Source organism: Theobroma cacao, chromosome 2, assembly GCF_053813885.1.
Source record: "Theobroma cacao isolate CCN51 chromosome 2, ASM5381388v1, whole genome shotgun sequence".
Classification (NCBI taxonomy): domain Eukaryota; kingdom Viridiplantae; phylum Streptophyta; class Magnoliopsida; order Malvales; family Malvaceae; genus Theobroma; species Theobroma cacao.
Window position 1 is genome coordinate 42561962 of NC_142640.1, and position 22822 is coordinate 42584783.

The following is a 22822-nucleotide window of genomic DNA, read 5'->3' on the forward strand; positions in this document are numbered from 1 at the left end:
ATTTCACTTTAAGGTGAATGTGTTCTTACTGCTGTATACTTGATCAATCGCATGTCACTTACTGTTTTACAAAATAAAACTCCATATAAGGTTTTACTTGGAAAAAGTCCCATATATGATCATTTGAGAAGCTTTGGATGTCATTGTTATGGGCATATGAATAGCAAGCCACGTGTCACGACCCGAAACTCCCATCGAGCCCGTGACAACCGTCGTAAAGTCTCGTAAGACATTCTTTACCCCGAATGCTGATCGAAACCTCGCAAAGCTTTTGTATCAGTTTTCTTACCTCCATCTGTGAGCGACAGTAACTAAAATCGTGTTTTGAAACGATATGGACCATTTTTCTATCCAAAAACAATGAAAATTTATTTATGCCTCACAGGGGTATTTTAGTTATTTTTTTCTTTTCTTTTTCGAAAATTTTGAAATCCGTAAAAAATGTAATATGTAAGTGGAAACACATATTTCATGATTTAAATTAAATTTTTAAGTCTAAAACATTCGTTTAAAGTAAAATTATAGCTATTTGAATATAATTAAAATATTAAATAAAATATTTTATTTTCTTAAAACACAATATTTTCAAAGTCTTCCTAAAATAACTTTTGTAGCGTAAGAGTAAGATAAATTTATTCATATAGGAATAAAGATAATTAAAGTATGAAATTTTGTTTACAGTGATACGTGGGCCCCAACTGATCAAGAAGGTGTAGGGCTACGAACCTTTACTTTCTAGGATGCAACTCCGAGATTAATTCTCGTCTTAATCAATTATCAACAAACTGTCATGAGCTTGAAAAATGGATAGGAAGATGGGTGAGATTACATAATCCCAGTGAGTAAACAATTACCATCAAAAGCAGCTAAAGTTGAGTAAACGAAGACAATATAAAAACGTTATATCTTAATAATGTTCATAACGCAAAATTCGTTTCAATCTATACCAAACAATTTCTTTTCTTCAAAATTTCTCAGCTTATGAATTTCTTAAACTTGGCCTTTACCAGAATCATTCTCGCGAGTACCTTCGTCAAGGTATCCCACTGAGACCGCCAAGGCTGTTAAATGTCCCATACCCGTAAACATGTTTTCACATCTGACACACAACCGTTCCTTGGCGTTGCCTGAGTCTCACTCTCACGTGGTGGCCCGAACACGAGGTGCACTCAAATCTTACCTCGGGAGATACTTCATCCAACATCTCTCTTCGGAGGTAGGTATATAATTGGGTTACCGTGCCCCTTTCATAGGCAGTCCACGGAAACTCCCACCACTGTAGTGACCGTTTAATAAACCATCAGACCCATAGAATTTTCAGTAGCATAATATGGCGATTAAAATTTAATCTAGTCTACCAAGATCAATCCAAAACTGTCCATATATTTCATGCCAATCCCAAAAATTTAGCCATCATGCTACCATAGTATCATAAGCCACAATTTCAATAATATATAAAATCATAAATTCAACACAGTCTCCATATACTCAAATTTTTCAAAACAATATTTGATTTCAAAACCAGTATAAATATAATTTTTATTAAAAAAAATATTTTAATTGGAAAACATAAGATTTTATAATTTAAACTCACCATTCAATAAAAGCATCAAACAAGTATAATTACTCTAGATATTTAAGACGATAAATTATCCACTCACTGTATTAGGAGTAGAAATACTCCTATTTTCAGTCCATGGGTACAGTCTTTTACCCGTATCCAATGGCTCACCACCTAGCCATAATCCATGACACATATTCCAATTAAATTGTGTCTAACAGTCATAAGCTATTTCAGGCTCGGTATATATATATACATGATATGAAATGAAAAAATGCACTGGTAGCCATCTAGACCAGGTATTGGCCTAAGTCGATTTTTCATCCGATAAATTGGCCAATGCGTCCAATTTCACTCCAACTTGCTCCATTTCTTTTCTAATCCCTCAATTCGCCAAAAAGTATTATTTCTTAATCAAATCACCTAGAATAACGTCCCATTCTTCCTCATTATTCACTTAGAGAATTCGGCTATTGATGGGCACCAAACCTTTGGTGGTTTTCTTCACTTGTTTTCATGTTATACATCATTAATCACCTAAAAACACTAACATACCTAAAAATCAAACCAATCCAAGATCATTCTCTCTCCATACCTATTTTGACCAGCCATGAATTCACCACGAAAGCATGCTTTTCAACCATGGAAATTAAGAGAAAATGCATAGGAAAAATAGTTCATAAACTAAAATAAAGAAATTTCACCTTTTTCCACTTGATTTTCTTGAAAATCCACACTTTTCTCTTGAATTTCTTTCCACCTAGGGTTTGTTCTTCTTCTCCCCTTTGTTTTCTTGCCAGAGCCGACCCTTATGAGAGAGAAATGGTGGTGTGGGCTGATTTTTATAGTTAAATAATATAATAATTTAAACTTACCACATGGCATTCCATGATTGGTCTATTTTTTTAAAATTCTTATCTTTTAAGCTTTAAATCTCCACCACACATTATTCAAGGGTCAAAAATGATAATGGGTGAAGACCTTGTGCTGGAAAAATGATCTAGGGGTGCAAAATTACCGTTTTGCCCCCAAGGTGGTAAAATTACCATTTCACCCATATACTTCAATTTATACCGGAATTAAAATTTTTCACTTCTAAACCTCAAATCATACTCCAATACTCAAATCATGCTCTAATAAGTCAAATGGGGCCAAAAAAATCTTTTCTAAAAATTTTCATTTTATCCCCATGTAGCAAATGACCATTTTGTCCCTAGATAGTGAAAATCTGGTTTGACTCCAAATTGATCCTCGAACTCCAAATTACCATTTTGGGTCATCCTTGGACTGTGAAACTCTTAATTTCACCTTAAAATTCCTATTTGAACTAGTTCGAGGCTTAATCGACTTAATGGTACCATTAGGGGCAATATCGTCTTTTAACAATTTCTCAAACTTCCTAAATATGCAAACATTCTATTGAGCATGTAAATGACATCGTAATTATTTTATAGAATAGGGTTAACACCACGTGACAAGTTTGCTCCATGTGCTAAACCAGGTGCTTTTGTTGAGTATTTTAGTGGGCAAAAAGGCTACAAAATTTATGATTCTGAAAGTAAGAAGATTTATGTTTTGCAGGATGCTTATTTTTTGGAAGACATTTTTCCATTTGCAGATTCCTCAGCAGCAAAATCTGTACAGGTAATTGATTTGGGTCGAACTGCTAAATTGGATAATCCATTCAACCATGTAGTGCCCAATGTCACTGAACTTAGGCTTAGCGAGTCATCTATAAGCATCAACCTAATTACAAGCACAATTGGGCCTGTGTCTCAAAACAACAGACTTGCAATAGACGAACCCACGTAGCCAGTTGTTGCACATGAGTCTACTACGATTGGGTCCACCTCATTCACCAATCTGCATGAGTCCTTTTCACTTGCTAGTTCTAGGTTTAAGTCAATTAAATCCGATTTGTCAGCCATAACAGCTTTATCATCTAACCCACTTAGTTCTAACTTTGTCAATGAGTTTGAAAACATTGTTTCAGAAACTTGTCTTATTTTAAGCAAACAACAACGGCAAGTTTCGCACTCCTTATCTTGTTATGATTATATTTTACCTCCTTTCTCACTCCCTTAAGTATTACGTCGCTCTCATCTCCTTTTTTAGCCTACTCAATGGAACATCTTCTTTCACAATTTATTTCTTACTCTAAATTTTCTCCTAGTCACATTACCTTCTTAGCAGCCATCTCATCCACCGATGAGACAAAATCATTTTTTCAAACAGTCAAACATGCGCATTGGAAGGAAGCCATGGCGAAGGAAATTTCCTCTTTAGAGGTAAATCATACTTGGACTTTACAACTCCTACCCCTTGGTAAATGGGCTATTGATTGAAACTGGGTTTACAAAGTCAAATATCAACTTGATGAAAGTATTGAGCGCTATAAGGCACGACTTGTTGCTAAAGGTTACATATAAATTGAAGGTATTGACTTTCATGAGACATTTGCTCTCGTTGCCAAATTAGTCATCGTACATTGTTTGTTGGCACTTGCTTCAATTAGGCATTAGGAATTGCATTAATTGGATGTGAATAATGCCTTTTTACAAGTGACTTGGAGGAAAAAGTCTACATGAAGATCCCAAAAAGGTTTGCTAAAAAAGGTGAGCAACGAGTTTGTCGATTACGAAAATCTAATATAAACTCCATCAAGCATCTTGCAATTGGTATCACAAGTTTATCATTTCTCTTATTGCCATTGGTTTTCACTAATCAAAGGTGGATCACTCTTTGCTCACTTTCTCTCGTATGAAAGGATCTTTTATTGTAGTTCTCATATATGTTGATGATGTCATCATCATGGGAACATATTCTAACTGTATTTCTAAGTTGAAACTTTATTTGGATGCAAAACTTCACATCAAAAATCTTTGCAAACTTAAGTATTTTCTTATAATTGAAGTGACATGTTCTCTAGCAGATATTGCACTAAGCCAACGTAAGTATGTACTTGATATCTTAGTTGAGAATGGTCTCATAGGCTACAAGCCGACTAACTTTCCCATAGAGCAATAGCACACGTTTTCACTCGACTCTGATTAAATTTGCGCTGATATAGAGCACTATTGTTGCCTAGTAGATCGTTTACTTTATCTCACCATCACCTGTCCAGATATCAACTATGCAGTGCATATTCTTAGCCAGTTTATGCATGCCCCATGATAACCACATCTTGATGTTGCTCATAAGGAGTTGCTTTATCTAAAAAAAACCCCAAGACAAGGTATTTTGCTTCCTTCAAATGGTTCATTGTCTTTACGAGTATATTGTGACGCAGATTAGGTAAGATGTCCGACGACACATAGATCCACTATTGGCTATATTATCTTTCTTGGGTCTTCTCCCATCTCATGGCGATCTAAGAAACAAACGGTGGTTTCTCGTTCTTTCGCTGAGGCTGAATATTGAGCTGTGGCCACGACCATTAGTGAGATCATTTGGCTGATACGACTCTTATGAGATTTTGGAGTGACACACACTACACCGATTCCCTTGTTTTATGACAATCAAGCTGTTATTCACATTGTAGCCAATCTAGTCTTCCACGAACGAACAAAGCATATAGAAATGGATTGCCATTTCATCCGGCTACACATTTAGTCCCAAACTATTGTTACCCGTACTATTTCGTCACAAAACCAATTGGCTGATATATTCACTAAAGCACTTGGGTACGATCGATGTCATAAACTATTGGTCAAGTTGGGCATTTCTACTCTTCATGCTCCAACTTGAAGGGGAGTATTGGAGGATTTTTTGTTTGTGGGATTTATTCTTTTATATAATCTTTCTTGTTAACATTTTTCTTTACTTGCACTCCAAGAAAGTTTAAGATTAAAAAACTTCTTTTTATATTATTTACTTTACTTGTACTCTAAGCAAGCCATGTATATATATATATATATATATATATATATATATATATATATATATATATATATATATATATATATATATGTGTGTGTGTGTGTGTGTGTGTGTGTGTGTGTGTGTGTGTCTTCATCTTATTAACGAAAAACAAACGTTTTTCTAACTCCATCCTTTCGAGTCATTTTGTTTTTCAGAACGCTTGAGAACTTCTTAGGGAATGAAGGTTGCCGTTACGTTTTAGGAAATGGAGAGAACATCTTATTTTAACATGATGTTTGATGGAAGAGAATCCTTTACGGCATGTTTGGTTAGCCATTGCCCTTCTATTGCTAAAATAATTTTTTCCTTTGTTTGATTTATTTTCGGGGGAAGGTATAGTCATTCCAAAAAAATGACTATTCCTCAAAGCTTTATAAAATCCTGGAATGATTATTATCATCCTCATGGTATTAATTATTCCACACCTATAGAAATAGAGTCCAAAGCATTTTAAATTAAAACGACCTTACTTACTTCCAATCAAGGAAATATAAAAAAAGAGTTATTTTACTTTATATATATATTTAAAAATTCTATTTTACGATGATTTAATTTGATTAATGCATAAGATTAATTAATGTTCGTTAAAATCAAGCAAGTGTGAAAAAAGATCGATTTCGTGATGCAAGACTGAATTCAACAAATACTTGGGCACTAATTACACATTTGATTGGGGTTCCTGTTTCATAAGCAGCTTTGGCAAGCGGAATCAATGAAGAGTTGCTACTAGCATCACCCATCATACATAATTATCCAAATATAATTAGAAAAAGAGAAATTATCATGACAGAAGAAGAATGTTCTTCCTAATTAGTTCATGCTACAAGACTTAAATGGTTTGTAGCCTTTTTCTTTGTTGCAATTTTATCTTTCTTGTGTACGTGCTCGGCTTTAAAGTGTGGGCCATATATATTAAATTTTGTGAGGTCCACGGCAGAATTCATGATTATGATGATGTAGAAAAGTTCCCTCACTCTTTAAAGTAAAAATGTTGCATTTCGACTTTCCTGTGTAAATGTGGAAAATGAGCCTGCATATAAAATTATAAACGGCAACGTGTCATGATCAAATTTCAAATATAGATTGATATATATCCCAAGTCAAGTTTAGATCAAACACTCTAGTTTTTACGAGGAGAACATGAATATATAATCTTAACATCCGTCCATAAATTTGGGATGGCCGGCATATTTAGGCAGGGGACATAAACCAAATTGCCAATTGAATCTGTTAAAGGGTTACTATATTATATGTATTAATAATAACTACTTAAGTAAACTCTACTTTGCAATCCCCGTAGAAATTGGGAACAAAAAGTCTTGAATAAATTGACACTTAATTTTGTTTCTTTTTCGAAAGATTTCTGTTCAATCATATACAACTATCTTCCATCTAACTTTCATAGATAGCTTCACTACCACCACTAACCCTCTTCCCTTCTTAAAATTAAAAAAAAAAATGAAATTTGTAAGATTTTTTCTTTGTTGATGATAAGGAGAAAATAGATGAGAGAAATAGCTGTGTTAAGAAAGTGCCATGTTTGACAAATCATAATCACTAATATATTACCCCTAAAGAGTTTTACAAAACTTTACATATACCATAGATGATTTTATTGTTTATTAAGTTCATTAATTTTGGACCCTGGATCTTGTAATGAACACATTGTTAACTCCTTCATGCGCTCTCCACCTATCAAGCCTTTCTCCTGTCAAGAAACATAGCTGCTTGCCTTAATTATTTTATACTAGTTTCGATCCTGGCTTCTTTGTCTCCCATGGAGGACGTTAAGCAACCGCTTCTACTTTCCCCTCGGGAAGTCGACGAGGACAACCACCTCCAACCGCAGTTACTTTCTAAAGCCTCAAACGCCTCCTTCTCCTCCACCACCTTTACCCCCGCCGCCCATGACGTCCCTCCGATCAACGGCGTTCGCGACTTCTCTAGAGAATTCTTGACTGAGTCCAAGAAGCTCTGGTTCCTTGCCGGCCCCGCCATCTTCACCTCCATCTGCCAGTACTCCCTTGGCGCCATCACTCAAGTCTTTTCTGGCCGGGTTGGCACTCTGGCTCTCGCCGCCGTGTCCGTCGAGAATTCTGTCATCGCCGGTTTCTCCTTCGGTGCCATGGTACCGTACATATTATAGTTAGTTACCATTTTAACTGTCAAGTACTAAAAGATATATGTTCGAGTAACTTCATAGAGTTTTTATATGATACACCCTCAATAAATCGTAACTTGCTTTTCTCGCTACAATAACTGTCACTTCATTTTTAACAGTTTCTGATTAGTTCCTAATACTAACATTAAGATGTGATTAATTGTCAAAAAGCTTGGCATGGGGAGCGCACTAGAAACATTATGTGGCCAAGCATTTGGAGCAGGGCAGCTTGACATGCTAGGGATATACATGCAAAGATCATGGGTCATCCTCAATTCAACGGCTTTGATCCTAAGCTTGCTATACATATTCGCGGCCCCAATTTTGAATTTAATAGGGCAGACGGCAAGCATATCCAAGGCTGCCGGAATATTCTCAATATGGATGATACCACAACTGTTTGCTTACGCCGTTAATTTCCCCATGGCAAAGTTCTTACAGGCGCAGAGCAAGATAATGGTGATGGCGGTGATAGCCGGTGTGGCCTTGGTGCTGCACACCTTATTTAGCTGGCTCTTGATGTTAAAGCTTGGGTTGGGTCTAGTGGGCGCAGCCATTGTACTAAACGCATCATGGATATTCATAGATGTGGCTCAGTTCTTGTACATCATCAGCGGAACTTGCGGCCGCGCCTGGACCGGCTTCTCCTGGAAGGCTTTTCAACATTTATGGGGATTCGTGCGATTGTCACTAGCATCAGCAATAATGCTCTGGTAAGTACAGTAACACTAATTAAATTTTCCCGCGCTGTGAGCTTTATTTTCGTGTCAAAGTTCAAGCAGGATTTGTCTCTTCAAGATTTTGTTTTGAACAAAAACAACAAAATAAAGCTTCTCTTTAGTTTTCTACTCCACGAGTAACATGGAGTTCACCTGTTGTTGGATTGATGTGCACCGAATTTAATAAATTCATAAAATTTGAAGGCTTAATAATTATATATATATATGTATATGTGTATATATATATATATACACATATACATATATATATATATATATATATATATATATATATACACATATACATATATATATATATATATATATATATATATATATATATATATATATATATATACATGATAACGTTCCAAACGGGTTGATTGATATATCGGCATGGATTGCACTACCGCACCAATCTTTTTGACCAACAAGCAGTATGCATGCTGGTCTTTTATAAACTCTTTCATTTTTTCAGAATATTTTGCATTAAATTCTGAATATAGGTGCTTAAATTTTATAACTCCTGATTCATTTTGTGCAGTTTAGAGGTATGGTATTTTATGGCATTGATACTCTTCGCTGGATATTTAAAGGACGCTGAAGTATCTGTAGATGCATTGTCTATCTGGTGAGTTTTAGCTTCTAGTTTCTAGTATTATTTAACCATTAATTAATGCGAATTGTTGAATCACAATTTTACTTTAAAATTAGCGGTTTGAAAAAGTTGAGAATCTGTTCAATTATATTCTGAGCTAATTATAAAATGTTATGATATAGCGATTTGAATTTAAAGTTGGTTTTTGACTATGATTTAAGCAAAATTTTCAAATTGATCGAATCAAGCCATCAGTATTAAATGCAGGACTAAAACCATTTTGCCCGAGGTTTTTTTATCTCTTTCTTATTCTCTCCCCAAAGTTCCGTATCTTTTTGGGTAATAAATTCCAAAAGACAAAAAGCCAATAATAATTTGGAATGCTTACTAGAGGAAAAGAAAGAAGGCAAAGATAAGAAGCCTAAGGGGCGAGGACAGGCGCACTGACTATGACCACATGTTTTGTCATTGAAGCCTGTTACTCTTTGCTAGAATTTGTGAGCAATTCAGCACTGAATTTTGGCACATTGACGCACGCATGTATGTCATATGGACAGCCACATGACGGTTCTTCTACTCTACCTATTGATCACCACAAGAAATAGGAACAAGAAAATCGATATATATTTGCTCCAATAAAGAAATTAATTTCAGAGATCAAATTCTTTTGTCCACAATATATATATATATATATTTATTTATTTATTAATGTTTGTCAAACTATCTAGAAGGATTTTATGTAATTGCAATGAAGACACATGATTGCAGTGGGTTTCCAACAAGGTATCATATTTCGGCACTATTATGTAAATTTACTTCTTTACCTTACATTTCTGGTACTCACTTTTGCAGCATGAACATATTGGGATGGACGGTCATGGTTGCTTTGGGAATGAATGCAGCTATAAGGTACTTAATTCACTGGGATATTATTGAATCTGTATAAGTTCATACTGATACATTAATGTTGAAAAATTATCTTTAATTGGTTAAGCAGAAACTCTCTAATTGGTTAAGACGTATCGTCAACTGATTAAAGCTTAAAGTGGTGGAAAACAGAAACTCTTTAATCGGTTAAGCAATACTATTAACCAGTTAAAACTTTGTTGGGAAAAAGAAACTATGTTTGAAGAGAGTAGCTAACATGGGGCAAAATAACATCGTTTTATATTTTTTTTATTTCTTTAAAGTGTGAAACGCTTGTCTAACATGTTGCTTAGCAAGTGCTTTAGTCTTTTTACCTTGTATGCATTTAGTTTTTTGTTATGTTTTTTTGAAAGGCAGTTTTTCATCGTTTTGGTTGTTTTGTAAGGCTATTAAGCCATTTTCTCCTTTTTTTTTTCTTTTTCCAAGTTGTTAGTGAGCATAAATACCCATGCTTTGTTTTTCTGTGCTCAACTGGTTTTTACAATCCCAACGCTACATCTAAACTTAGGAATATTTCCCATATATGTAGGAGTTATATTTATTGAAAAGTGGAATGAAATATGTGTGAGTTCATTCTTAGAAAATCAACATCTTATTTTGCTCTATTTTACCTTTTTCTTCTCTGAAAATTTTCTCTAAGTTCTTTTCCTATAATATCTCTCAAAATCTCTGTATGGTATCAGAGCATTAGCTTCCTAAGGGACATCTAGTTTGACTCTTATATTGAATCTTCTTCAAAGTAGTGTTTGATCTTAGCATTAATGGCAATAATAGGATTTAGCACTTAAGCTTCTCCAATTTTCTCAAGTACAAATTATCAATTTTGGACAGCGAAGATGAAAGCCTATTTGAAGGCTTTTGATCTATAGGAGGTAGTAGAAGTAGGTGGGGATCTTTCTTTGCAAAGACATGCTAATCCCACATTGGCTTAAATGAAACAACACAGTGAGAAAATATTAAAACTACAAGGCATTGTCATGCTTGCACTCTACTACTTCATAAACCATTTTTGCTAAGATTATAAACTATGATAACCCTAAACAAGTATGGGATAGTTTGAAGGAAGTGTGCGAACTAGGCAAATACAAGCACTAAATCTTTCAAGGTAGTTTGAAATCTTGAAGATGAAAGAAGAAAAGAGTATCTAGGACTACACAGATAAAGTTATGAAGTTGGTGAATCAACTAAGGCTCTTGGAAGAGGAAATGAGTGAAAGAAGAGTTGTTAATAAGATTCTAGTAAGTCTACTAGAGAGATTTAAAAGACCTAACTAGGATTTTTGTGAATGAATTGATTATTGCACTACTTGCTCAAAAGCAGAGGACAACCCTCAAGTGTAAATATCCTATGGAAAATGCTTTAGTTGCAAAGACCAAAGGGTTAAGGGTCAAGGATGAAGGCTTAAAGAAGCTCGTTGGGAAGGGTAGTAGATTTGATGATGGTAAGTAGAAGGAAAAATATCCCTCATGTTTTCATTGTAAAAAGAATAATCATTCTCCAAATTACTGTTGGCATAGGCCACACGTGAAGTGTAAGGTTTGTAACTAGTTAGGCCATGTGAAGAAAGTGTGTAAAGTTAAGAAATTAGAAGATGAAGGAAAAGCTGATGTAACTGAAAAAGCTACTGAAGATGAAGAAGTGCTATTTATGGCTAAGATTGATGTTAAATCAGCAGTTGACAAAACCTGGTTGATTGATAGTGGGTGCTTTAACCATCTTACGAGTTTTGAAAGCTTGTTCAGTGAACGTAATAGAAGTTTTAAGCTAGAGTCAAGATTGGAAATGGTGTTTCTCTAAAAATACTTAGTATTGGGACAGTAGTTGTTAATACTTCTACTGGTGTTAAAAATATATACGGTTTTCATTATGTTCCTAAGGTTGCTCAAAGCTTACTTAGTGTAGGGACGTTAGCTAAGAATCATTATGCTTTGTTGTTTAAAGATGAGTGGTGGACCATATATGAGCCCACTAGTATTAAGTTGTTTACAATTACATGAAAAATAACTGTTACCCATTGGATATGATGTATTTTGATAATACAGTTTTCTATAATGATCATGATACTTCTGATCTTTGGTACAAAAAAACAGATCATGTAAACTATGGCTCACTGGTTAAGATGGCCTCTAGTGACTTAATCAAAGGCTTACTAGACATAAAGAAACTTGAGAAGTTGTGCACACTATGCAAGTTTGAAAAACAAATTGCAGAAAGTATTGAAGGAGTGATTTTAGCAAATAGAGATCAGTTGCAAGGAAATAATGATGATTAAACACATATTGAAGATTAAAGTCAAGTAATTAGACACATAAAGACTCTTAAAGATATCTATAACAAATGTAATGTAGCTGTGGTAGATCTAATAAGTTTTACTAAAGCTAAGTATGATGCACATTGGAGAGCTACAATGGATGTAGAGTATTAGGCGGAATTAAAGGATCAGATGATGAAAATTTTTTAGTTGACTGATCTTGGATTGATGACATACTTTCTTGGAACGAAAGTTTAACAAAGTTCAAATCAGACTGTTGTACATCAACCAAAATATGCAAAAGATTTGTTAAAGGGGTTTGAAATGGAGTTCTGCAAACCTATACATACTCCATTAACAATTGGTGAAAAGTTTAGGAAGAATGATGTAACAGTTGAGGCAAATTGTCCTATTTACAAGAACATTACTAGTTTTCTATTATATTTGTCTACAACAAGGCCAAATATAAAGTTTTTAACTACTTTGCTTTCAAGGTTCATGCAATCTACTATTGAGATGCACTTTAAGGCTGTTAAAAGGGCAATGAGGTACATTAAGGGCACTATGAATTATGGTCTCAAATATTGCAAGGCAAAGAGTAGGGATCTTCGTAGATATACTAACAGTGATTGGGTAGGATCATTTGAGGATTCTAAAAGTACTGACGGTTTTTGCTTCTCATTTGGCTATGGAGTTTTCTCATAGAACTTCAAAAAACAAGAAATAGTTGTCCAATCATTAGTAGAGGCTGAATATATAGCTACTGTTGCTGGTGCAAGTCACATTAAATGGATAAGGAAGTTTCTGGCTGACTTGGGATTCACACAGATGAAAGATGAGCAACTTACTGATATCTTCACTAAAGGGCTGAGTAAAGATAGATTAGAGGCACTAAGGTCTAATCTGGGTGTTTACCAAGCTAAAGATTATGAGGGTGTGTTAAACAATAATTTTTAGCTAGTTAGGCAGAAACTCTTTAACTAGTTAAGAGGTATCATTAACTATTTAAAGCTTGAAGTGGTGGAAAATAGAAACTCTTTAATCAGTTAAGCAATATTGTTAACTAGTTAAAGCTTCATTGGAAAAAAGAATCTGTGTTTGAAGAAAGCAATTGACAAGTGACAAAATGACGTCGTTTTATATTTCGTTTATTTCTTTAAAATGTGAAACAGTTGTCTAGCATGTCGTTTAGCAAATGCTTTATTGTCTCTACCTTATACGCATTTAGTTTTTCTGATTTTGTTGTTTTGTGAGGTTGTTAAGCCATTTTCTCCTTTTTTTGTCTATTTCCAAGTTGTTACTGAGCATAGATACCCATGCTTTGTTTCTCTATACTCAGTTGGTTTTTACAATCCTAATACTACATCTAAGTCTAGGAATGTTTTCTATATCTATAGGAGGTATATATATTGAAAAGTGAAATGAAATATGTGATGAGTTTGGCTATGGATGGCATGCTCAAAATACACAATGGAAAGAAAATTGAAACTTTAGAATTAAATAGCCAAAACATGCTTCCACTCATGGATTACCATGGTGATATTTAACACATAAAAGAACAAAGTTAATTATTATTTGGAAAGTTACCTTACCAAGTAATTTCGTAATCACAATGGTACTTCTTGAAGCAATCCGATGAACACCACAAGGAGCAAAACCCTAGCCAATCAAGTGCTTGGCCTCCAACGATAGTACACATAATTGCACATGAGCCTTCAACAAAGGAGAGAGTTTTTAACTATAATTTGTGCTAGAAAAGAAGACAACAATTGTCCTTTTCTTCTTTTTCACAATCTTCGTCGAACCTTTCTTGAAAATTACTTCAAAAGTAATTTTCTCTTTCACACAAAAGGAGTGGCGGCAAGGAGAGAAAACGAATTTTTTCTTCTTTTTTTTTTGACAAAACCTAGGTTTTCTTTAATTGTGAAAACTCTCATATGAAAAATAGTTAAAAGGTGACTTATATAGTTAGGTTAAAATAACTTCAAGTTTGCAATTAAGCCCTTAATATTATAACACATTATAATATTAGGCCTATTACTTAATTAAACTCTTTTAATTAAGTCCTTGAAAATTAAAATCCAAATAAATTTCATTTATATTTTGCAATCAAAGCCTTATAATTAAAACTATTTATAGTTATGCCTAAAACTTAATTAAACTTTTTTAATTAAGTTTATAGAAGTTAATTACCTAGCATGTGATTCAAGTTTAACTTAAATCATCACTCCTCCACTTTAATTCAAATGCAATCATTATGTGTGACCCATTAGGTTCGTAAATGTTAGTAATGGAATTGATTAATGACTTAATTGATTAATATAAATTTCAATCAATTAATTAACAATAAATTTCATAGACCAAGATTGGTATCTAGCAATGTATCATGACCACTTAATTGTTATGAGAGTCAAAGGGTTCTTTGACAACCTTTTAATGTATAGTCTATCAATATAATTCATTTCTTCATCATATATCCTGGAGATGATAAGAGTTTGGTATAGTATTTACTCTTATTGACCTTTATATTTGTTCATACAATTATAGCATTAGCTTTATAGAGACTTATGAAACCTTTTCATAATCTCCATGTTACCTTGGTTAAGGACTTCAATAAGCTAATGTTAATGAAAAACTAATAGGATATTTTCTCTAAATCACTTGAAGTGATGATTCATATCTTGACCACTCATTTGCCTTCACATGCTTCATATTATACCTAAAAACATCTTGTGTTGGCATCTTTAGTTAAAAACCCAAAAACATTTTGAGATTATGCTTTGATGCATAAGGATCTCATAACTGCAACCCATTACAGCTTCCTTGCAAAGCATATTAATCTCATGAGCTTCATCCAATTAGACTTATAACTTATTATAATTTATATTTTATTGATGAAAAAAAACCTCTAATCGTTCAACATGAATGATATTGTTACATAATTAAAATCAAACCTTAACTAATCCCAATTGATTGCAGGGCTCGTCCCAACAATATGTGTGAGCTCATTTCCAGAATATCAACTACTTCCTTTTCTCTGTTTTACTTTTTTCTTTTCTGAAAATTTTCTCTGAGTTTTTTCGTGCAATATCTCTCAAAATCTTTACAAATAGACAAGGAAGGAAGATGATGCCACACATTTTTATAATCTCATATTTAATTTTAAAAATGTGCACAGTGTGAGAGTTTCCAATGAATTGGGAGCAGGACATCCAAGAACAGCTAAATTTTCATTGGTGGTCGCCGTCATCTCTTCATTTCTAATTGGTCTAGCCCTCTCGCTTATACTGATAATCTTTAAGAATAAATATCCGTACCTATTTTCAAATGATACACAAGTTCAAGATCTCGTTAAGGAGCTCACTCCACTCTTGGCTCTTTGCATAGTCATCAACAATGTTCAACCTGTCCTTTCAGGTGACTTTTAACCCATTTTCTTGAAATATTAATTGAATATTTTCTTTTATTTGTATGAAAAAATTGACTGCGTTAAATTGCTTTTTCTCTAGGGATGGCCATTGGAGCTGGATGGCAAGCAGCTGTTGCCTATGTTAACATTGCATGTTACTATATCTTTGGAGTTCCTTTGGGTCTCACATTAGGTTATGCGCTTGACATGGGCGTCAAGGTATGTATTTCCTTTTATAGTCAGAAATATACTTGGCAAAACCTCTCTCTATTCTGCCATTCACTATTATCTCGCATGGTATATGAGGATATGAAAGAGGGTTTCTTCCCCTTTAAAGATATTTGCCTAGTAGTATTTTACAATTTGAGGCATGCATTAAAACTTGCCTGTTAAGCTCATCAAAATGGATGGTCGTGGCAAAGGGCACCATCACTAGCTATACATGAACCGTCAGACCAAATAAAGTGGCAATCATGTCGTTCAACTAACAGTCCCATGCTTGTTTTTTTCCTTTTTTCCTCAGGGAATTTGGTATGGGATGCTATCAGGGACGGTCGCACAGACTTGTGTCCTATTTGCAATGATTTACAAAACCAACTGGAACAAAGAGGTAAAATTAAAAAAAAATAATGATAAATAATCATTTCTGCTTGAGCTCTAACATAACAAAATTAGAAGCATTAATTTACTTCTCCATTTTAAATGCTGTACCTAACTTGGATTATTTATAAATTGCAGGCTTCAATTGCTGAGGAGAGGATAAAGATATGGGGAGGTAATAGTGACTCCGAACAGACCAATGTGGAAAATAATGCATAAACATGATTACACAAGAATAATTGAAGTGAAACGTTGGCCTTATGTGATGCGATATATATTGATTGAAGATGAAGTTGAAGTTCATTTCATCAATTTTATGATCTCTCTCCCACAAATATACTGTTCTAGCAACAGTGCTTCCCCCCACTTTTTTCTTTTGTTGACCTTCACCCTTTAGTGAGCCTGGTTTCTATTGGCATTCTTTGGGCCTTCGTGTCTTTTTCCTTTTTCCCTTTTGATATTTTTGGATTTTTTTTCTAATGTTATAATTTTTTAACCTCATCTTATGTTTCTCTTTTTGGGCCAAACCTCATCTCATGTTAAGCAATCCCTTATCACTTTTTTTAATTTAAAAAAGATTCCTTAATGCACTTCTTTTATCATCATTTTCTTTTAACAATAGCAATAAACATTCACATTGATACCATATTTCAAATTAATCATTTAATTGGTCAAAATAATTATTAAATTTTCATTGAAAAATATTAATTATTCTACTACTTTTGAATCAACTATTGAGAAAAAAATTTGTATGAACTAACCTAAAAGATGGTTAATTAATTCAATTTTCACACTCAAACCCGACTTTGTTTTTCACTAACTCTGTTTCCTTTTATAATATTTGGGATTTCTCAATTTTTTTTTCTATCAAGCTTTTCAATTCATTATTAAAAATCAAGCTTTTTTCGTTGAAAAATGTTAAAATTCTGTTGAAAATATCTTTTTCTGACTGATTTCCAATGAAATATTCTATTGAAAATTCCGTCGGTAAAAGTATAATAGGAAATACTTTCCGTTGAAAATCCTTTAGAAATTTTCGACGACAAATTTCGTGGGAAAAAAATATATAATCCATTGGCTGTATCGTATTAGTTCCGTTAGAAATTTTCAACGAAATTTTTTGTTGAAAAAGCATTTCTCACGAAATTCCATTAAAAATTTTCTATAGAAATTTTTCTTAGTAATGCATTTCCAAAAGATAATATGATCTTAATTCCATATAACTTTTTAATTTACCATAATGAAAAAGGATGATCATTTTCATAAAAAAATTTTCGCCATCAATTCGTGCTTTCATATATTTTATAGATATAGATAATTTTATGTTACCCTAATCTTCAAACTGTATATAATTGTTTTTTCAATATAACACATTTAATCTTTGAGATAAAATAATGAAATCACTATATGGTCTACCATTTTTCACTAAATAATGTAACAATAATTTATGAATTAATCCATCATCTAATGTTTGACACTTAAAAGTAAACATTAATAATTTTTTTCCATAACTTTTTTAACAAAAGATAATGAAGAATATAGATTTATTAAAACATAATAGTATTATGTTTTTTTTTTTTCATTGATAGGATTTTATATTTTAATATATAATTTTAACATTAATATAATTTGTTATATTTAGACTCGCAGCAACGTGCGAATAAAATATCGTTGTATTTATAATGATGACATGAATTCTCTTCAAGAATTAAAGGTCAACTGACAAGCTCTATTTCCTACATTTTTTTCTTCAAAATGAAACAAAAAAATTAAACGTCTTTTAATTCTTTCTTCTCCACAAGATGAATTCCCCAAGTTATTATTTAACTATTCTAATTATTTATTTTATTATTTCATAAGACTGAAAAAAAAAGAAATTTTAAAAAAATGCTTTATTTATGATGTATTATTGTAGAAGCTGAATTTAATTATAATAACAGAAAAAATTTATATATTAATTGTTAATCATAATTACTAAGGATAATTATCAAAATTATATAAAAATGCAAGAGTAAATAAAAGATATTTTAAAATATAATTTAAAATTATTAATGATAAATAGTCTAATAGTTTATGTTATATTTTTAGTATTTTAATTAAATTAATATTTCAAAAATCAAATTATAAATTTATGTTTATGTCATTTTGATTTATTTGAGTATCATGTCAAGTGTAAGTCATTTCTGATTTGGATCATTTCGAATTTGAATTGTTAATCTCTTTTTTCAAATTGAGTTGGATCATGTTAGGATAAGTTAAACAAATATTTGGATTCAGATTAACTTTGTCACTTCTAAATTGTTTGATTTTTCAAATAGGATGCCTAAGGCTTCCATGGCTAAGAAGCAAAAACTAGTTGAGAATTTCTCCTTGAATGAGAAAAATTTATCCCATTTAAACTCAAGAACTCGTGAACGTAAAAATGAGGTGCAACTTATAATCTATTTATAGGTTATTGCCAATAGACTGCTTGACAAATTTAATGATGATGCCAAGGTTACAAAGTCTCATTTTCTAGCTGTGAATGTTCCAATTGAGATTGTTGTTCTTAAAAAACAAGTTGAAATGAATCAAAATGGCTCACACTTGAAGTGTGGCGGCAGACTGATAAGATCAAAAGATACTGTCTCTCGAAAACTAAGGGGGAGGAATCAAGAATCTACTCCAGAAGAGCTTGGTGTTGAGCTTGCTCCAAGAGAACCTCTTACCCCTGAAAAGGCACAAACCCATGAAAAGACCACCGACCTTGGGAATACTAAGATTTCCATTACATATTGTAATGGGATTTGGGATCGGAATTAGATAATCATCGATGATGTTTTTGCACTCACAGTTGCTCATGAGATTATAAACGATGATTATGAATCGCGATTTATTATCAAATGTCATCAAAGGCAAGATTGGCCCAAGTGGGAGGAAGCAATCTAGGCTGAATTGGCTTCCTTAGCCAAATGAGAGGTTTTTGGGCCTGTAGCTTAAACCCTCAACAATGTAAAGCTTGTTGGATACAACACTACTAAAAAATTAAGTTTTACCGACGAAAAAAATCTGTCAGTAATTTTAATTACCGATGAAATAATTGACGAATTTTTTCATCGATAATTAATCAGAAATACTATTGTCGGTATTAAGCTTTCATCAGTATTTTAAAATTTCGTCTGTAACATCACTGATTAAAATTTTCGTTGATATTTTTGTTGGTAAAAATCTAATCCGTTGGTCAAAAAATTCATCGATGATGTAAAGAATCCATTGGTAAAGTCATTGGTTGAAAGTTTTGCTGTTGGTAAATTTGTCAGTAATGTACCGATGGATCTCGTGATTGCTAAAATCGTCAATAATTTACCGATAGATGTACCTACGGAATTCCTGATGGAATTAGCAACTAAAATTTTTTCATGTTTTGCCGATAATGAAGCAAATTCTGTCAATAGTAAAAAGTAAGATATGTCGGTATTAAAAGAATTCTGTCAATAATTTTGTCAATAATAATTAACTTTCTGTAATTTTTATTATTTTGTGTTTCCTGTATTGAATAATAATAATAATATTAATATATTTAAAGTAATTATTTGGTTTGAAAAATTACTGCAAATGTATTATATAATGGAAAAAACATACCAAATATTTTGAAAATTAAAAAGAAATGTTATCTCAAAATCAATGAAAAACATTAATATAAGGAATCTATAGTACAAAAAAAAGGAATTACAATTGTCGATCGGTCAAATCATTGGAAGGTGAGATTGTTGTTATGATTGAGGATGCAACTGCTGTGATGATGAAAACTCGCTGGCTAGATCTGAAAGCTTCTCAAGGATAACCTTCATGAACTTTATATCATGCATGTCAGTCTTCAACTCCTTCACATCCCTCTTCATTTCTTGATAGCCCTTAGGTTCAGATGATGAAACTCATACAGCAATAATAGAAGGCATCAGACCACAAATAGACTTAGATGTTGAAGCTGCAGCAAATAGAGTAGCAAGTTGCATCCTAGTGCTAAACTCATATATGTGGATCTGAATGGTTTGTGGCCCTCCAATTGCCTCAGATCATGCTACTAGATCAAACTTTGGTTGGGATGATGGATCATCATCGTATTTTGCAATATAGTAAATACACATATATATATTAATGAAATTATGAAGTAATATATACACATATTCAATAATATAATTAAAATAAACTGACTAATTTCTATTATTTACACTAACTGTCTTCGACTTGTTGTTGACAAACTCTCTAATACCTTTCTCTCACTTGTGAGTGTGCTCGAAAACCTCAGAGAATGTCACTGTTCTTTGCAGTATCTCTAACTACAATCACAATACGAAGAAAAAAAATGAATCATCACCAATAGGCATGTTTCCGTAATCTTCAACAACACAATGACAACATATTTTAAAATCATAAAACAATGACAACACATAACACACTCAAAATAAAAACAAACATATCATCAAAACATATGCATGGCTTTGCTTTGTAGTTGTCAATAACATAACGGCAATATGAAAATGCTCACATTATTGACTTTATGAGTTAAGAACACATACCTTTTGTTGGCTCCATTAGTTTTTGATGATAATAAAACATTCCCATTCATTTGTGTCTAATATCTCTACTTGAGTGTGCAGGAAAAAAATTGTATGCAAATAATTAATAAATCATTCAAATGCACATATCAAAGAGTAAAGGAATAAGGAAGTCACAATTGATCAACAAGAAAGAAGCCCTTTAGTCTATTAATGAGGAGTTAGTCAACTAAAATTCAAATCAAAAGTTGGTGGGCTGAAGAGTATTGAAAGACAAAACCAACTTAGTCAACCAAGAAATAAGTTAGTCGACTAAGTGCACACTGCCAGAAACTAGGATCAGAAGATAGTGACGACTTAGTCTACTAAGATATCGGTTAGTCGACTAAGAGCATTCTGCTAGAAAATTTGAATCTGGGCACTAGAAGACAGATTAACGGCTAGAACCAACTCTCAACTGTTTTCAACGGCCAGAAACTGTCAAACTGCCATGAGAGTTGTTTCTCCAAGTATAAAAGGGACTTTCAATGGTTAGAAAAGAGATGTCCAAGTAATTGAAGGCTTCCAAGAACCAAAAAGAGCTTAAAAACCAAAAACTACTCTTTGCTCATTGACTGCACTCAACTCCTATCTTTGTAATTGTGATATGCACTTCACTTTGTACCACTTAGATCAACCGTGTGATCATAGGTATACTCTTATCATTTCTCTTCTTGTATTCTTAGAGTGAGCGAGTCACTCTAAGGGATTGATTCAAGCTAAGATTGCTTGATTGGGTATAGGTTTTAATGTAGCCTTGAAAAGTTAGGTGTTAGGTTTTAGTTGATCCTGGTAAAAACTATTGTAAAAGGTTTTGGCTGAGCCTGGTAAAAGTCATTGTAAAACTTGGTGAAAGCTTGTGAATTTCACATTTTATAGTGGATTGTTTGAAAAATTCTTGGTTGAAAAATAAAGGTAATGGATGTAGGTCTTAGACCGAACCACTCTAAATTCTTGCACATTATCTACTCTGTTTTTATTTTCATTGCTTTTCAAATTAGTTCCTCATCTTGTCAAGAGCCAAAAAGTTTTATTCACCCCCCTCTAGCACATTTATTTGGATCAACAAGTGGTATCAGAGCCTAACCCCTATTATTAAGGTCTAAAACCCTTGGGAGATCCAAATGGCTCTTTAAAAATCCATAGTTGCTAAAGGACAATTAACAAACAGACTACCTCTATTTGATGGCTCAAATTACCCTTATTGGAGTACTACGATGTCAATATACATTAGGGTAATAGATTATGAAATGTGGGATGCCATAACTGATGGACCTTTCATCCCCTCGACCATAAATGTTGTGACCAATGAAATGAGGAGAGCACAAATCAACTCTAAGGCCATGCACACTCTCATTTGTGCACTTGATTATAGAGAATACGATAAAGTATTCATGTGCAAAAGAGCCAAAGAAATTTGGCAAAAATTAGAAGAGTTATATGGAGAAACAAAGATGCAAAAGGAATTGGAAGACAAATCTTGTGAGAATCAATGCTCAACGAGCAACATGGCAAATGTAGATAAGGAATCAAGGGAAGATGAATCCTCAAATCAAATTGACTTATTCTTGATGGCCAAAGATGATGAATCTAAGGTATCTTCCTCTCCTTGTGATGTTTTAATTGATGAGCTTCAAGAAGAATATGAATGTTTCTGTGATGAGTTTGAAAAACTTGCATCAAAATATAAAGCTTTAAAAAGAAAGACTGCATCTCTTGAGATTGATTTAGAAAAGATAAAATGTGATTTCAACTCCATTTTTGAACAAAGAAATTTGCTTCAAACTAAATTAGAACATTAAAAAAACAGATTTTGAAGTTATGAAATTGGAGCTAGACAATAGAACTGAAGCTTTACAAAAAGCAATTAATGAAAATACTGCACTTAAGAGTTTAAGAAAAGAATCATCAAGAAAGAGCACAAATTTCAAAAGAAATGCTAATAATTTCTCTCCTAGATGTTATGTTTGTGATAAACTTGGTCATTTATCTTATAACTACTATAGAAGAAGAAACACACAGAAAACAAAAATGATTTGAGTTCCAAAAGGATCATATGTTGCAACTAACCTTCAAGGACCCATCAAGGTATGGGTAC

General features: G+C 33.0%; 1 protein-coding gene across 1 annotated transcript; it reads left to right on the forward strand.

Annotated features, from left to right (window-relative positions):
* The first annotated feature begins 6967 nt into the window (after positions 1–6967).
* On the forward strand, positions 6968–16648 carry LOC18609548 (protein DETOXIFICATION 29-like). Its single transcript, XM_088803948.1, has 8 exons — positions 6968–7610; positions 7815–8356; positions 8907–8993; positions 9813–9869; positions 15317–15555; positions 15648–15766; positions 16071–16157; positions 16286–16648. The coding sequence occupies exons 1-8, from the start codon at positions 7260–7262 to the stop codon at positions 16364–16366; spliced, it is 1563 nt and encodes a 520-aa protein (XP_088660074.1). The 5' UTR covers positions 6968–7259; the 3' UTR covers positions 16367–16648.
* Positions 16649–22822: the final 6174 nt, after the last annotated feature.

Bases quoted from the DNA above. Each gene is read 5' to 3' on its own strand.
- LOC18609548 (XM_088803948.1), top strand. From the start codon at position 7,260: ATGGAGGACGTTAAGCAACCGCTTCTACTTTCCCCTCGGGAAGTCGAC. The intron at 9,870-15,316 runs GTACTTAATTCA...AAATGTGCACAG, and splicing joins GGAATGAATGCAGCTATAAG to TGTGAGAGTTTCCAATGAAT. The intron at 15,556-15,647 runs GTGACTTTTAAC...CTTTTTCTCTAG, and splicing joins TGTTCAACCTGTCCTTTCAG to GGATGGCCATTGGAGCTGGA.